Genomic DNA, 14,333 nt, shown 5'->3' on the forward strand with positions numbered 1-14,333 from the left:
TTGCTTATTTCCAGAGAAACAAAATTTCAAAGACTCAGATATCTCTCCAGCTTTTTCTATTCTTAATTATATAAAGACCTCTACAAGCCCCTGTCTGGAACACAGCTGGGAGCTGAGGCTGTTGCTTGGTGGAGTGTTAGAAAGCTTGCCTTCTGGGATTTTAGTCTTTCAGCAAACTTGAATTTGGAATGAAAATGCTGTTGTTCAGCAGCTCATGCTCAGAAATTTGGGTCATTATTCAACACCCACATAGCTCATTCAGTGTCATTTCAACAAGATGAAAACACCATTAGGACTTTGAAATTATGTGGACTAATTGTTTACACAAGGACAGATTAAATTTATTCATTCTCTGGCAGCAGAGAATGAATAAATTATAACGTACTGAAAGCATGTAAAAGCAGAAGTGTAGAAACTCAATCAAAAACCTGAAGGTCCACCAGCAAAAACCACCAGGCCTTTTTAAAGATATCCTCTGTCAGCTTGATAAATAGGCATGTTGAAATCTGTTAGTTATTGTAGACCTATAGTAGATGACTGCTGTTAAAAACTGACCTGAGCCAGAAAACCATGAGGATTACCTCACCTGTATCCACCAGAAACACTCCGTAGTTGTTATGCAGGTCAGAGCTGTCCGGGCAATGCTCTATACCTTTTACATACACTTCATTGGCTTCAGCAAAGCGTTTCTGTGGGAGAACACAAATGAAATGCCATAGGCAGCAGGAGAGTATACCACTGAACATATTTCTCTAATTGTGTCGTATAGCCGCCTGCATATAGATTTAGTGTTATGGCTAATTTAAGGAAGAGGTTATATAAAGCATGAATTAATGATACATTATAACAAGCCCCTCTCCCTGGGCTGCGACCTTATCATGGTGGAGGGGTTTGCGTGTCCCAATGATCCCAGGAGCTATGTTGTCCGGGCCTTTATGCCCCTGGTAGGGTCACCCAAGACAAACAGGTCCTGGGTGAAGGACCAGACAAACAGCAGCCCAGAAGACCCCAATGAAGACTAAAAACTTTGGAACCACGAGTCCCTTGCCCGGATGCGGGTCACCGGGGTCCCCCCCTGGAGCCAGGCCCGGGGGTGGGGCTCGATGGAGAGCGTCTGGTGGCCGGGCTTCTTCCCACGGGGCCCGGCCGGGCACAGCCCGAAGAAGAGACGTGGGACCCCCCTCCAGCAGGCCCACCACCCGCAGGAGGGGCCATAGGGGTCCGGTGCCATGTGTGTTGGGCGGTGGCCAGGGGCGGGGAGCCTGGCGTACCGACCCCCGGCTACACAAGCTGGCTCTAGGGACGTGGAACGTCACCTCTCTGGCGGGGAAGGAGCCTGAGCTGGTGTGCGAGGCTGAGAAGTTCCGACTTGATATAGTCGGCCTCACCTCGACACACAGCAGGGGCTCTGGAACCAGCCCTCTCGAGAGGGGTTGGACTCTCTTCCACTCTGGAGTTGCCAATGGTGAGAGGCGCCGAGCAGGGGTGCTAATACTCATTGCGCCTCGGCTCGGTGACTGTGTGTTGAAGTTTACCCCGGTGGACGAGAGGGTGGCCTCCCTTCGCCTTCGGGTGGGGGGACGGTTCCTTACTGTTGTTTGCGCCTACGGGCCGAACAGCAGTTCGGAGTATCCGCCCTTTCTGGAATCCTTGGAGGGGGTGCTGGAGAGCGCCCCTTCTGGGGATTCCATAGTTCTGCTGGGGGACTTCAACGCTCACGTTGGCAATGACAGTGAGACCTGGAGAGGCGTGATTGGGAGGAACGGCCCCCCCGATCTGAACCCGAGCGGTGTTCTGTTATTGGACTTCTGTGCTCGTCACAGATTGTCCATAACGAACACCATGTTCAGGCATAAGGGTGTCCATATGTGTACTTGGCACCAGGACACCCTAGGCCGCAGTTCGATGATCGACTTTGTTGTCGTATCGTCGGACTTGCGGCCGTATGTCCTGGACACTCGGGTGAAGAGAGGGGCGGAGCTGTCAACCGATCACCACCTGGTGGTGAGTTGTCTCCGATGGTGGGGGAGGATGCCAGTCAGACCTGGCAGACCCAAACGGATTGTGAGGGTGTGCTGGGAACGTCTGGCGGAGTCCCCTGTCAGAAGGAGTTTCAACTCCCACCTCCGGTCAAACTTCAACCATGTCCCGAGGGAGGTGGGGGACATTGAGTCCGAGTGGACCATGTTCCGTGCCTCCATTGCTGAGGCGGCCGATCGTTGCTGTGGCCGTAAGGTGGTTGGTGCCTGTCGCGGCGGCAATCCCCGAACCCGTTGGTGGACACCGGCGGTAAGGGATGCCGTCAAGCTGAAGAAGGAGTCCTACCGGGCCTTTTTGGCCTGTGGGACTCCGGAGGCAGCTGACAGGTATCGGCTGGCCAAGCGGGCTGCAGCTGCGGCTGTCGCCGAGGCAAAAACTCGGGTATGGGAGGAGTTTGGCGAGGCCATGGAAAACGACTTCCGGACGGCTTCGAAGAGATTCTGGTCCACCATCCGGCGTCTCAGGGGGGGAAAGCGGTGCACTGTCAACACTGTGTATAGTGGGGATGGTGCACTGCTGACCTCAACTCGGGACGTTGTGAATCGGTGGGGGGAGTACTTCGAAGACCTCCTCAATCCCACCGACACGCCTTCTGATTCAGAAGCGGGGCCTGGGGTCTCGGGGGTGGATTCTCCCATCTCTGGGGTCGAAGTCGCCGAGGTAGTTAAAAAGCTCCTTGGTGGCAGGGCCCCGGGGGTGGATGAGATCCACCCGGAGTTCCTCAAGGCCCTGGATGTTGTGGGGCTGTCCTGGTTGACACGCCTCTGCAACATCGCGTGGACATCGGGGGCAGTGCCTCTGGATTGGCAGACTGGGGTGGTGGTCCCTCTTTTCAAAAAGGGGGACCGGAGGGTGTGTTCCAACTATAGGGGGATCACACTCCTCAGCCTCCCCGGGAAGGTCTATTCAGGGGTACTGGAGAGGAGGGTCCGCCGGATAGTCAAACCTCGGATTCAGGAGGAGCAATGTGGTTTTCGTCCCGGCCGTGGAACTGTGGACCAGCTCTACACCCTCAGCAGGGTCCTTGAGGGTGCATGGGAGTTTGCCCAACCAGTCCACATGTGTTTTGTGGATCTGGAGAAGGCTTTCGACCGTGTCCCTCGGGGAACCCTCTGGGGAGTGCTCCGGGAGTACGGGGTAACGGACCACCTAATACAGGCTGTCCGTTCCCTGTATGACCGGTGCCAGAGCTTGGTCCGCATCTCTGGCAATAAGTCGAACTCGTTTCCAGTGAGAGTTGGACTCCGCCAGGGCTGCCCTTTGTCACCGATTCTGTTCATAATTTTTATGGACAGAATATCTAGGCACAGCCAGGGTGTTGAGGGGGTCCGGTTTGGTGACCTCAGGATTCCGTCACTGCTTTTCGCGGATGATGTGGTCCTGTTGGCTTCATCATGCCAGGACCTCCAACTCTCACTGGATCGGTTCGCAGCCGAGTGTGAAGCGGTTGGGATGAGGATCAGCACCTCCAAATCCGAGTCCATGGTCCTCAGCCGGAAAAGGGTGGAGTGCACTCTCCGGGTCAGGGATGAGGTCCTGCCCCAAGTGGAGGAGTTTAAGTACCTCGGGGTCTTGTTCACGAGTGAGGGGAGCCAGATGAGGTGGCTCGGGCATCTAATTAGGATGCCCCCCGGACGCCTCCCCGGTGAGGTGTTTAGGGCACGTCCCACTGGGAGGAGGCCCCGGGGAAGACCCAGGACACGCTGGAGAGACTATGTCTCCCAGCTGGCCTGGGAATGCCTTGGGGTCCCCCGGGAGGAGCTAGATGATGTGGCCGGGGAGAGGGAGGTCTGGGCTTCCCTCCTAAAGCTGCTGCCCCCGCGACCCAACCCGGACCAGCGGTAGAAGATGGATGGATGGATGGATGGATGGATATAACAAGCCTCTTGGTGCAGTATTAAACTATGGAATATATGTGTGTGAGTGTGTGTCTGAGACAGACTGTACTGTCTGGATGTTTCACCTGTTCAGCGTAGAGTGATGCCAAACTGGAGTAAGCATCAGCAAAATGTGGACCAAAACGTATGGAATCCCTCAGCAGAGCCTCAGCCTTCTTCTCCTTCCCCTGGGACCTGAAACCCAGTGTCGTCAACAACATCCATCTATATCAATTACTATCATCACCATTCATATCATCATACTGTCATTATCATCATCATCACCATGATCATCACTGTCACTGTCACTGTCACCCAGATCCAGATCATTGTCAGTAGCAACCATTTTACCAACCAGGCAACCATGACAACATTGGATGTGCAATCAACAAAGCATGACTGACTTAGAACAAAGAAACTGTCGTTTCTTCTCTCCCTGCTCTGGATCTGGGAAGTCCATAGTGACATTGTCAACCTGGCACCAGTGTCCTCTTTGATCAAAACATGTCCAGCACAGCTAAGACACCCGCCAGTATTCCACGAGGGTGTCCTATACAGCAAATTTGACGTAACCAGGCTTTCTTTGTGTTGCTAGCTCAACTAAACCTGAAACATCACTCAGAGATAACGTGTATGAAGCAGAGATAGCTGTCTTTGTTAACCAAGTTTTCCTCAACAGGATCGAGTGCAATCCTATAACAGGGGGTGTTAAATATATCATGTGAGTCAATATAGACCAACTGTGTACAACCTACTCCAGGCAACAAAATGTTATAATGGAGAACTATGCAGAAAGAAAAATGCATTGCGGTAAAAAGCACCACCATTCCTTGCTTGTATCCTTTGTAGTAACAAAGGCTACAAGCAAGGAATGGTGGTAGAAAACTGGTATTGCACATTAGATCCTTTAAACTTTATTACGTTTTACAGAATACTCAAATGCATTTAGGTCTGATACTGTCCCATAATGAAGCAATTATGGAAATGTATTTAGTCATTGGCTAAATCAAAGTAAAATTTATTTCATTGAAGGGATCTGCTTTGTGATGAATACCAATAGTCTAATCTATTTTCTAATCTTTGCTAGAAATTAGATTTTTATGCATTTTTTGCTGCAGCAATTGAATACATGTAGGTTCTTGTGGCAATGTGACGCATGTAATTTGTGTGTTCTGTAAAGCTGTGTTCAGTGAAATTACAAACAGAACTTCCTCCTGAGCAGGTTAGTTGCCATGGTGATCTAACATGTTGAGTTAAAAGACACCTTCATGACACTGAAAATTCAGGCTTAAGCGTGCCTCGCTAATCCATTATTTTTATTTCTCTGTCATGGTACCTCCCTCCTCTGTGCGACGCCCCGGGCCTGTGGACGATCCCGGCCGATTGGACACAGCTGCAGAGAGAACGCAGCTGTGCTCCATCCGTCATCAGCTGCGGATAAAACCGGGCTCGTCCTTCATCTCCCTGCCAGATCGTAGCGTCAGCTACACTCTGTTGTAAGTAGCCTGGATTTCTTCACGTTCTGTTGTTTCAGCCACTGTGCTAAACCTGGCCTTCTTGTCATTCCCTCTAGCTCTCCACTGGACCGACCGATCCGCTGCCTGTCTGCTCCGCCGGTCTGCCTGGCTGCCTCTGTGTTGGTTTCCTTTCCGGCTCTCTCACGGCACGTTCAGCCGCTGCTCACCGCGGCACGACCAGCCGGCACAGGTGTACGTCTCAGGACCGCCGGTTTCCCGAGCCAGCCAGCCCCATCTCCCTCAGTAAGCTCCTCGGTCTTGTGAGTGTTGTCCGGACTCTGTTTTGTTAAAGAGCCTGCCAGCTTTTGGTTTACCTTTGTAACAATAAACGCCTTTTGTTGGAACCTGTGCCTGGCTGAGTGTTTGCAACCCCCCCACGTGACATTCTCAGCATTATTCCCTCAGCATTTAATCCCTTTTGGAAATGCATCCCAAATGTCAGAACTGTGAAATGTGAACATTGGTGCCCTTTGGGAGGAGGCCCCAGGGATGCCTACATCCTCAGACAGAGAATATGTATCTGTCATGTACTGATATATGTGTTACGTGATGACGTAGGGACACATGAGGAGGGAAGTGAGAACCTCGGAGGCGGCATGTTGGTGGTTCGCATTTGTTTAATAAAAGTACCGAAAAGACAATACTTCATGTCTTGAAATTTTACCTAATTGAGTATCAAGGTAGATAGTAGACAACAATGGCGAAGAGAAAGGTGGGGACCATGATTTTCGCTTTGTGAAGCGAGAAAAACCGGCGGCAATACGGCAAGTTAGCAAAAGGCTAAGCTAACTGTTGCCTCCCTGACTTCGCAGACAGGGGGCAGCTGGTTTTCTGTCCTCTCGACGTGTGATGCTGTGATAAAGAATAGAGGAGGCACACACGTTGAGCTGACGTTAGCTTCACAACAGGAAGGTTTATTCTTCTTTGAATAACCAATAATACAATGACAGTAGTTTAATTCAACTCATTTTCTTGAAATATGAAACAACCATGTGCTCTCTTGTTCTTAAATCCATTGATTTTTAACACTGTCCATGAAAACTAGTAAATGAATTAGTTTTAACCATTTTTTTAACATAAGTTTTTTTACAGTGTTATTCTAACAATATGAAATGTATTTTTAACATACCAGCAATATACCCTCTGTTACTCTTGATTCATTCATTACAAAACAATTGCATCTTTTCTATAAAACAACATATTTATCTCATAACCAATTAAATAAAGAGTACAATGCTTCTTTAATGACATTTGCAATGACGCTAACTAAGCACATAAACAACTGGCAATGATTCAGCATGTAACTTTACAACATATCACTTCTGGTGTTGCCATTAAACCTCATAAATGTGCATTTAGCTACACAATTTACTGTACTGGACTAGCTTTTCCCACATGTGCTTCCACACTAGTCAAGTCCGTTAGCATTAACGCGATTAGCGAAAGACCAATAAATCCCTTCTCACACACAATTCTCTTAACAAACCGTTTCCTTTACCGCCATGTGCAAACTCTTTAATAAGCGACATTTTCTACTCTTAAAGTCTGCAATGTATACTCATTTTAAGCATGTTTACTGACCTGTGATAAAGAATAGAGGAGGCACACACGTTGAGCTGACGTTAGCTTCCCAACAGGAAGGCTTATTCTTCCTCTGTGTGCCAAAACACTACTCTTTACCAGCGCGGTAAGCGCCCTCTATCGGCTGGATGTGGAATAGCGCTCTAGTAAGTGCTGCACTGAAACAACAGGAGTGATCAAATCAATAGAAAAAATGCAACCACAAACAAAAAATAACAATAGGAGTGCCTGTTTTCACTTCATCAGTTTGAACACTTCATTTTACTTCCTACTTTATTTCTGAAGTCAATTATTTTCTCCTCTCTACATAACTGTATGGAAAAGTCAGGTATTCAACCGTTCGCTTGCTACACGAATCCAGCTACACTCGGATCGAGATGGACACGGTGGTTGACATCTTTCGAGCTGTATGCAGACAGGAAAGGACTTATTTTGACAAATGATGCCACGGATGCGATTAAGCAGCGGAGACGTGCTCTTCTACTGCACTTTGCGGAACAGGACGTGCAGAATGTTTTCTCCACCTTACCACAAATGGGCGAGGCGGTGGCAGTAGCGGCACTCAACATATATTTTGTTCCCCAAGTAAATGCAGCATATGCATGCCAAACCTTTCACAAGTTGTCCCAAAAACAAGGTGAGACTGTAGAACAATTTTGTTCGCGCTTAAGACAAGCTGCAAAAGACTGACTTTCAAGGTGATAGAGATAACCAAATAAGAGACGCTATCCTGAGTAAATGCATTTCTGAATATGCACGGAGAAAGCTACTTGAGGAAGGTCCAGGTCTAACATTGGCTCGCACATTGGAGGTGACGTCGCAGTGTGAATGAGTAGAGGAGCAATTGGCAGCTATGAGCATCACTGGTGAGAAGAAAGAAGGGGACACCATCAACCGGATTTCAACGATAAAGAAAGGAAAGTACATAAAACCAAAAGGAAAAATGAAAGAGGAGAATAAAACGGACAGACAGTGTTATAGATGTGGGTATACTGATCACATCAGTAAGGATCCCAAATGCCCAGCACGATGACAAACACATGTTTGTCATCGTGCTGGGCAAGTGCAATGGTATGGACCACTTTTCAAAAATTTGTTGCACAAAAGGACATAAGAAGCAAAATGTGAATGTGGTAAAACAAGATGATTATGCATTCATTGTAAAAGATGATGGTGTACCTGAGAATATAACTTTTTTGGTGGGAGGAGTAGAGTTGAAAATGTTAATAGACTCTGGTGCTACAAGTAATATAATGGGAGAAAACGTATGACAAAAGCTAAAAGATGAAAAGATAAAGTGTCATTCATATATACCCAAAAAGCCGAGGAATTTGTATGCATATTCCTCAACACAATCACTATCTGTTAAAGGAGCATTCAGATGTGAAATCAAGATTGGTGATAGGACTGATGAGGCTGAGTTCATTGTGATAAGAGGTATTGGTGAACCACTCCTGGGTAAAAATACTGCTGTAAAGCTAGGGCTGCTGAAAATAGGTGAAAATGTGGCTGCTGTCACAGACTTAAAGAGCAGTACCCAAAAGTATTTAAAGGAGTGGGAAAACTAAACACTAAACAGATAAGCCTGTATATTGACCCAGACGTCAAACCAGTAGCACAGCCGCTGAGGCCCATTTAAGGGATGCAGTTGAAAAAAAGATAAACGAACTGATCGACATGGACATTGTAGAACGTGTAGAAGGAACTACACCCTGGGTTAATCCTGTAGTGATACTCCCGAAGAAATGTGACAAAGATATCAGAATGTGCTTAGACATGAGAAAAGCGAACGAAGCAGTAGTCAGGGAAAGATACCCCATTCCTACAGAGGATGAAATACTCCAAGGATTGAACGGCTCTGCGATCTTCAGTAAACTAGATCTGAAGTGGGGCTACCATCAGCTGGAACTAACTCCAGAGTCCAGAGAGATCATAATGTTTGCAATACACAATGGAATTTACAGATACAAAAGACTGATATTTGGAGTTTCGTCAGCCAGTGAGCAATACCAACACGAGACTGCACCTGCTAGTGCAGGCATTGAAGGAGTTGAGAACATCTCAGATGATGTAACCATACACGCACCAGACCGGGAAATGCATGACAAGCGCCTGCATGCTGTTTTGAAGAGACTTTCCGAATGTGGTTTAACACTAAACCCAGAAAAATGTCACTTCAACATGGAGAGACTTGTATTCATGGGAATACTGCTGACACAAAGAGGCATTGGACCAACAGAAGAAAGAGTGAGAGCTGTAGTGGAAGCCAGAGGACCAAAGAATGCTGCAGAGGTGAGAAGCTTCCTTGGACTGGTAGGCTTCAGCAGCAGGTTCATATCACAGTTTGCTACACTCTGAGCCATTAAAGACGTTTAACCCGAAAAGAGACAACATTCACATTTGGGCCCGAGCAAAAACAAGCATTTGCAACTTTAAAGACTGAACTAGCCAGAGCAGGTACTCTAGCTTATTTTGATAAAGATGCCCCAACCAAAGTCATAGCAGATGCAAGCCCGGTAGGTCTGGGTGCAGTGTTAGTACAAGAACAGAATGGAGAAGAGGTACCAGTGTGCTATGTAAGTCGTAGCCTAACAGACTGTGAACGCAGATACTCTCAAACAGAAAAAGAAGCCCTAGCACTAGTATGGGCATGCGAAAGACTACATATGTGTGCGGTAGAAAGTTTGACCTAATCACAGACCACAAGCCGTTAGAAGTCATATACAGTCACAGATCTAAACCATGTGCGCGAATAAAACGGAGGGTTCTCAGACTACAACCGACTTTAAAGTGGTGCACATTGCTGAAAAACAAAACATTGCTGATTCATTGTCAAGACTGCTGTCAGACAAAACACCAAAAGAGATACGCAAACGGACTCAGAGCTAACAGAGGTGCGAAAAGCAATTGAAAACGGACATTTTGAAAAATGCAAAGTATACGCACCCCTGGCAAATGAACTGTGTGTGATAGGATACATAGTTTTAAGAGGTAATCGCATAATATTGCCAGAAAAACTCAGAGCTAAAGCACTTTCACTAGCTCATGAAGGACACTTAGGAATCGTTGGAACCAAGCAACATCTCAGAACAAAAGTATGGTGGCCTGGCATGGACAAAGCTGCAGAAAAATACTGCAAAGCGTGTCATGGATGTCAAATAGTGGCCAAACCTGATCCACCTGTACCACTGAGAGTTACACCCTTACCAGATGGACCTTGGCAAAATGTCACTGTAGACATACTTGGACCACTACCATCAAACCACTCAATACTTGTGCTCGTAGATTACTACAGCCGATACTATGAATATGATGTGATGACATCTACAAGCACGGAAAAAGTGATTGACTCTATTGACTGTATGTTCAGTAGACATGGACTTCCAGTTACCATTAAATCTGACAATGGCCAGCAGTTCAAATCTGAATTGTTCAGAGAATACTGTGAAGACAACGGAATCAAACATGAGAAAACAACACCAAAATGGGCTCAAGACAGTGGAGAAGTGGAACTTCAAAACGCATCACAGATGAAAAGAATCAGGATTGCGCAAGCTGAGGGACTTGACTGGAAACGTGAACTGAGCAATATGTTACTGCTTATCGTAGCATTGAACATCCAACCACAGGAAAAAGTCCAGCAGAACTCCTGTTCAACCGGAAAATGAGAGGAAAGTTGCCGGACACTTGTGAGTCAAAAACGACTGCTTTGGATGTACGCGACAGAGATGCAGAACAGAAAGGAAAAAGCAAAGATGTATGCAGATGAACGAAGAGGAGCTCAGTAGGCAAAAGTGGACACAGGAGACACAGTACTGGTTCAACAAGACAAAATGGACAAGTTTACAACACCATTTAATGCAACACCACACAAGGTTGTGAGCAAAACTGGAAACCAGGTTGTAGTTGAATCACCAACTGGAGCTTGTTATCGCCGGAATACCAGACATGTAAAGAAATATATGACCAATGAGACCATAGAAGACACTATGGACAAGAAACAATACCTGAAAGGGAGGAAAGTGAAATGAACAAAAACATTGACACTTACACTCCAACACCACAAGAGGGCACACAGGGTCCAGAGAAACAAACCAGACCCCAGAGTGTTAAAAAGACACCTGAGAGGTTTCGTGATTTTGTGGTGAAATAAGTAAAAACACATGGGTTCTAAGAAAAAGGTTCATGGTTATAAGAAAATGTTATTTGTGTTGTGAGACAGAAAGTCACATTGTTAGACAGCAAGACAAGATTATGTGAAGCGGAAAAAAAATACATATACATGTATGTGAAGATAAACTTTAATTCCAAGGAAAAGGGGAATGTCATGTACTGATATACGTGTTACGTGATGGGGTAGGGACACATGAGGCGGGAAGTGAGAACCTCGGAGGCAGCATGTTGGTGGTCCACATTTGTTTAATAAAAGTACCAAAAAGACAATACTTCATATCTTGAAGTTTTACCTAATTGAGTATCAAGGTAGACGGTACACAACAGTATCAAGATAACAAGATACCAAGCAGGGATTTTAATCTTTACAGCCACATTGAAAGAAACTATGGGAGAACCAGAAACTGGCTGTGGAGGCATTAACCTCAAACTGAGTGGTGCCTCCAATTGCATATACACACACTGTCCTGCCAAAAAAAAAGTCACACACTGTTATATTTTGTTGGACTGCCTTTAGCTTTGAGTTTGGCACTCATTCACTGTGGCATCGTTTCAAAGCTTCTGCAATGTCATAGCATTTACTTCTGTCCAGAGATTATGGAGTCACAGGAGTGCCACAATAAAATGTAAATCTGTTTTTAAAAAAAGAAAATAAATGTTTAAATATAAAGAGAAATAAATAAATAAATGATCTGTTAAAAAAAAACAAGGAAATAAATGTTTAAATATAAAGAGGAATAAATAAAAGAATAAATAAATATGGAAATGGTTCACTGAGGATGTCGTCCATTCGGTCTCCTTCTTCACAGCCAGATGAGGTTTTCCTTCTGTTGGCTTCACTCAGAAGATCCTCACAGTGAATATGAGACACCTGAGATGAAGACAGACATCACAGTAGCAGCATCAACAGCAGAGGTTCATTTTAAAGTATCCCTGGAAAGATTTCCTATTTCATATAGTTTTCCAAGCACTGAAATAAAGGCTTGTAGTCACTTTAGCTTTAGGGGAGAGGATTTTATTCTTCAGCTTATCTGTGACATAACTTAAATGTAATAACTGTAGTGTTCATCATTACTTTGATCATATTCTGGGAGTTTATTTTTCCAGTTTACACTACAGGAATAAGTACTACAACATGTGAATCACCCACTAAACGTTAACAACTAGAGAGTATATTTACTGTTTTCTCCAGTTAAACTTCAGAGACTCAGCAGATATTCAGGACTACTGACAACACAGAGCCTTAACCTTACTGTTTTAATCACATTTAGATTTTCTAAACGTTACATTAATGTGAACCAGCATCTCCACTGACAGTTTTATTAACTAAATGTACCACATTACACTAACACAACACAATGCAACTGTTTACATGAAACACAAGCATCGTTAGCTTAATGCTACATTAACTTTAATCAGGCTACGACTGAGCAGCTAGCTTGGGTAGCATCGCTAATTCACATTAAAGCTAATATTTACTGGATGCTAACTCTCTTCTCTGGTCAACACACACACAAATAAACTCCATCGACATCTGGAGTGTATTGCACACATTATATCTGACATTACAAGTGCATTAAAACCGGCACCAATAAGAAAATAAACATTAACTTACCCAACTATCAGAGTCCTTTTAGTGTCTGCTGGTAGAATCAGCCAAGGCGCCACGCTGACATCACTTCACTTTAGCCATGTTAGGAGCTGGCGTCAGGCAGGAATCCTGTGATCAGGTATTGACTACTCACCCTGGACAGGAAGCCCCGCCCAGAGCCATTTGATTGACAGCTCAGTCCATCAAGTAAAAGCAAAGGCAAAACGGAAAAGGCAATGACAAAAGGAAAAGGCAATGACAAAATGGAAAAGACAATGACAAAATGAAAAGGCAATGATAAAAGGAAACGGCAAAGACAAAATTTACCTTTTTATTTTGTTATATATATTTATATATTTATTCTTTTATTTATATATATATTTATATATATACACATTTATTTCCTTATTTTTAACAGATTTATTCATTTATTTATTTCTCTTTATATTTACACATTTATTTCCTTATTTTTTAACAGATTCATATTTTATTTTGGTACTCCTGTGACTCCATAAAAGACGCATTAATTTTTCACCAACATTTTATGCTGATGATCGGACTGAAGTCTTCTTCAGCACATCCCAAAGATTCTCAATAGGACTGAGGTCTGGACTCTGTGGAGGCCAATCCATGTGTGAAAATGATGTCTCATGCTCCCTGAATGACTCATTCACAATGTGAGCACCATGAATCCTGGCACTGTCCGTCACCATTCTGTTTTCTTGGATTCAACCCTTTCTTAACTCATGTAATGATCTACTTATCAGTGAAAACAATCACCCTTTAAAGGATCAACTACACATGTATGTGATCCATATTAATCAATGCATAAGGTTAATGTACAGTCAGATCATTAGATTATCAGGGGTCTAAATCTGTACATGATATAATACTGTACCATCTCATTATGCTACACTTTACTAGAATATCCTTTTAGAATTGTGTCTGAAAGCATTCAACTTAATTGATTATTATTGATGCCATTTTCTAATAGTGGCAGCAGCTCAGGGCAGTTAAAGCTGTTTGACAAAAAACAAAAATAAATTTTAAAAAAACAACAAACTCCACTACTGTATAAAGAGCTTGTCAAGTTACCATGACAGTGTCAGGGGTCTGGGTAATTGAAGACTTTCATTTAGTGAGGGTGGCAAGTCAGTATTTTTGAGGCTCTACAGTGTGTGACTACAGTATGACTAATGCCACTACATCTTTAGCTGACCATTCATTTCCATTTGAGGACCGAGTGTATGTTTCAACGTTGCTCAGTTCTGTTAGTGTGCATGTTGACACATCGTGACTTCCAGGTGTGGCACTGAATCAGGGTCATTAAAGTACAACAAAGGTTTGTTGATTAAAAAGTATACATGACAGTATAACACGTGACAGTATAAGTGACAATCTGCACCAACACACACCAACAGAGACTCCACAGTAGAAATATACTTGGTAGGGTCTTCATTTCTAGCATCAGGGAGTCACATGCAGGGAGTCAGTGACATCTTTCATTTTGTTCAGCTGCATTATTACATGCTGTACAGTAAGCAGGCCCTGCCT

The 14,333-nt window shown here is 44.7% G+C and overlaps 1 protein-coding gene across 5 annotated transcripts in view; it reads right to left on the reverse strand.

The window, feature by feature from the left end:
• Positions 1 to 14,333, reverse strand: part of tmtc1 (transmembrane O-mannosyltransferase targeting cadherins 1) — a 277,652-nt gene that overhangs the window by 32,032 nt on the left and 231,287 nt on the right. For all 5 annotated transcript variants that reach the window (XM_055006524.1, XM_055006521.1, XM_055006522.1 and 2 more), the window contains 2 exons: positions 4,004 to 4,112; positions 587 to 689 (listed from right to left, as the gene is read on the reverse strand). In XM_055006524.1, the coding sequence (XP_054862499.1) occupies positions 587 to 689; positions 4,004 to 4,112 (212 nt within the window). The remainder of the gene's footprint in view (positions 1 to 586; positions 690 to 4,003; positions 4,113 to 14,333) is intronic.

This window comes from Amphiprion ocellaris, chromosome 21 (genome assembly GCF_022539595.1).
Source record: "Amphiprion ocellaris isolate individual 3 ecotype Okinawa chromosome 21, ASM2253959v1, whole genome shotgun sequence".
Lineage (NCBI taxonomy): Eukaryota > Metazoa > Chordata > Actinopteri > Pomacentridae > Amphiprion > Amphiprion ocellaris.